At 29.8% G+C, this 2,720-nt stretch overlaps 1 protein-coding gene across 1 annotated transcript; it reads right to left on the reverse strand.

Annotated features, from left to right (window-relative positions):
• Positions 1-448: 448 nt before the first annotated feature.
• Positions 449-2,458, reverse strand: LOC111036064. Its single transcript, XM_022317958.1, has 2 exons — positions 2,123-2,458; positions 449-2,058 (listed from the first exon to the last, which is right to left on the reverse strand). Exon 2 carries the CDS (start codon positions 1,955-1,957, stop codon positions 473-475), a length of 1,485 nt encoding a protein of 494 aa, XP_022173650.1. The 5' UTR covers positions 1,958-2,058; positions 2,123-2,458; the 3' UTR covers positions 449-472.
• Positions 2,459-2,720: the final 262 nt, after the last annotated feature.

Raw genomic sequence — 2,720 nt, forward strand, 5'->3', positions numbered from 1 at the left:
ATTTTTACGTACCTATTAAATATTAATAACATTATCTGCGCTCGTGGTCGTTCTATACATTTGACAATTACTCCGTTTTATTGTACAAGTGTACAACAAAACAAACATAATATCACGAGTAAAATAATAAAAGTTTAATTGTATGATCGTTTTAATATTTAGTATACTAATGCCAAATAAATTTAATAAATTTGTGTACTTACAAAATATAGCCAAACTCGGTTTTTGGAGAACTTTGCATATAACTAGGGCACGGATGTTGTAGTACTAAAAAAATAGTAAAATTGATTGCAGTATTGCACTAAAAAATATCAAAAATTGCACTTAAAATATTAAAAATTGCACTAAAAAATAACAACGTTTTGTTATAAATGTTTTAAGTTTACTGTTATAAATTATAATCTAAAATTTTAAATAATCAAAAAAAAATATATACATTACATTATAATCATGCCATTATAAATTTATTATATTATACATCATTGCACTGTACTATAAGTGTTTGTTTTAAATTTTCGAAATCAAATCCTCTTCGATTTGGAGCTAGTAAGTTCTTATATCTCGAAAAACTTCGTTCTACGTCGGTTGATGTGAGCGGAGCGTATTTAAAATAAGCTAAATCGCTAACTGTAAAGTCTTCGGGTAAACCATCGAACGATTTTCTTTGTCCAGTTAGTATATCATTGATTTTAATAATGGTTTTAAGTCCAGTATTCTTTTCAATAACTATCTTATATTTTTCATGGATTGAAATCCCGATTTCACCAAATACATTTTCTAATTTATTTTGAACATTTTGAATTATATTAATGGCTTCAACTACCGATAGTCCTTGATTTTCTAATTTTAAAATCGCGTCCGGCAAAAATCCGTAATTTGAGTGAATAAATGCTAAATCAGCTGAAGTTGAATTATGGTTAAAAATATTTTGTGATATTTTTATTGAAACGGCTTCATCAGGATCAAGTTCTTGCACTACACTTTTCACTTCATTAAAATATTTACAGTAGTATGATGCAGCCTCAAGCCACGTACCCCAACGCGTGATAATAGGTTGTGGTGGTAATGGTGTATCTGGTACTTTATTTTTAAAAAGAATAGTTCGGCTTGGTGCTTTTAAAAATATTTGTTTAATTTTAGCAATGAGTTTGTCTACTTCAGGAAATTTTCCGCGTATGACTTCTGCAACTCGATGCATGCCATGGGCCAAACATGTGACATGCACCATTTTTGAATAGAGTGCTTTAATTGTAGTCCCTGCTTTTATCATATATGGAGCTGCGTCACTAAGAAACAGGAAAACGTCATCATGACGAATACCATCCGGCCAAAGAAGGAACATTGATTTATCGAATAATTTGGTAATTGTTGAATAATTTGCTTTATCGAGAACTTCTGTATTTAATAAATACACTTTTCCTGGTTGGTCAGTTTGGAGTGTTCCGATCACAACGTTAGCCACATATCTCCCATTAACATCTGTGGTCTCATCTATTGAGACCCAAATTTTATTTCCCTTTATATTGTCTCTTATTTTATTTAACGTATCTGAGTACACTTCGTTCACGTAATTTTTACGCAATGTAGATTCATTCGGAATATCTCTTTTCATATATGTTTCCAAAAATAAACGAAAATCATCGTTATTGATTTTATGTAATGGAATATTGGCGGATAACATTGCCTTACACAAATCTTTATTAAATGTTGATTTTTTGGAAAATGACGTTACTTGAAGTTGCGATGTAGAGGTTTTGGTGTTATTTTTTCGATTAACTGCCCGTTTATGCTTTGCAGTTTCAATATGGTGTGTAACTGTATACCTCCGTTCAGCACTTACTTTTGTTTCACACAATTTACAAAAAAGTACGGATTCATCACACGAAAATACATCTTCTCCAAATTCTAACACGTAATTTTTAACAACGGTAGAAATAGTTGGTTTAATTTTCGGCATATTATTTAACACTGTAACAACACAATCGTTCAAAATTCACGGAGTGACTGAAGAACAGATTATACAGTCAGTCACATTTCACAAATTATTGTATTGAATACCTATCGACTTGATTTTATCTTTATTTCGATAAGATACCACTATTACATTTATTGTATTAAATACCTATCGACTTGATTTTATCTTTATTTCGATAAGATACCACTATTACTGTGTTTTATGGCTTAGATATTATGGTATAATCTTATCCATACGACCGTTATGTGTAAAAATGTAAAATATTGCTAAAATAGTTGTATAAATGAGTAAATTCGACAAAATTGCAATAAAATTGAAAAAATCCCAAAAATTGCAAAAAATTGCACTTTAAACTTTTAGATTTGAATTCGTACTTACATGAAACGTATTTAAAACTTACTTAGCAATTAATTGAAAAAGTAGAAAAAAAGTTGCAAATGCAACATCATCCGTGCCCTACATATAACAATGGAAACGATGGAAGAGGATATATTATCTCGCGTAAACTTAACAGCCCGATATTAAATATATTAGAATGATACTTATAAAACTTTTGATTTCGACAACTGTTTAAACGATTAATGTCACGATTTATTGGAAATGGAGTAATTTTAGTTATAATTAATAGCCATACGAGGTAGGTACTGTCGTTATTAATAATTAATATCATTCTGTTATATTACAGGTTGTGCAACGTAACATAAATTGGCACTGAAGGGCAATTATATTATACATAAAGTGACAC

Source organism: Myzus persicae, unplaced genomic scaffold (genome assembly GCF_001856785.1).
Source record: "Myzus persicae strain clone G006 unplaced genomic scaffold, MPER_G0061.0, whole genome shotgun sequence".
NCBI classification, from domain to species: domain Eukaryota; kingdom Metazoa; phylum Arthropoda; class Insecta; order Hemiptera; family Aphididae; genus Myzus; species Myzus persicae.

Excerpts from the sequence above, each read along its gene's own strand:
- LOC111036064 (XM_022317958.1), bottom strand. The coding sequence starts at position 1,957 with ATGCCGAAAATTAAACCAACTATTTCTACCGTTGTTAAAAATTACGTG.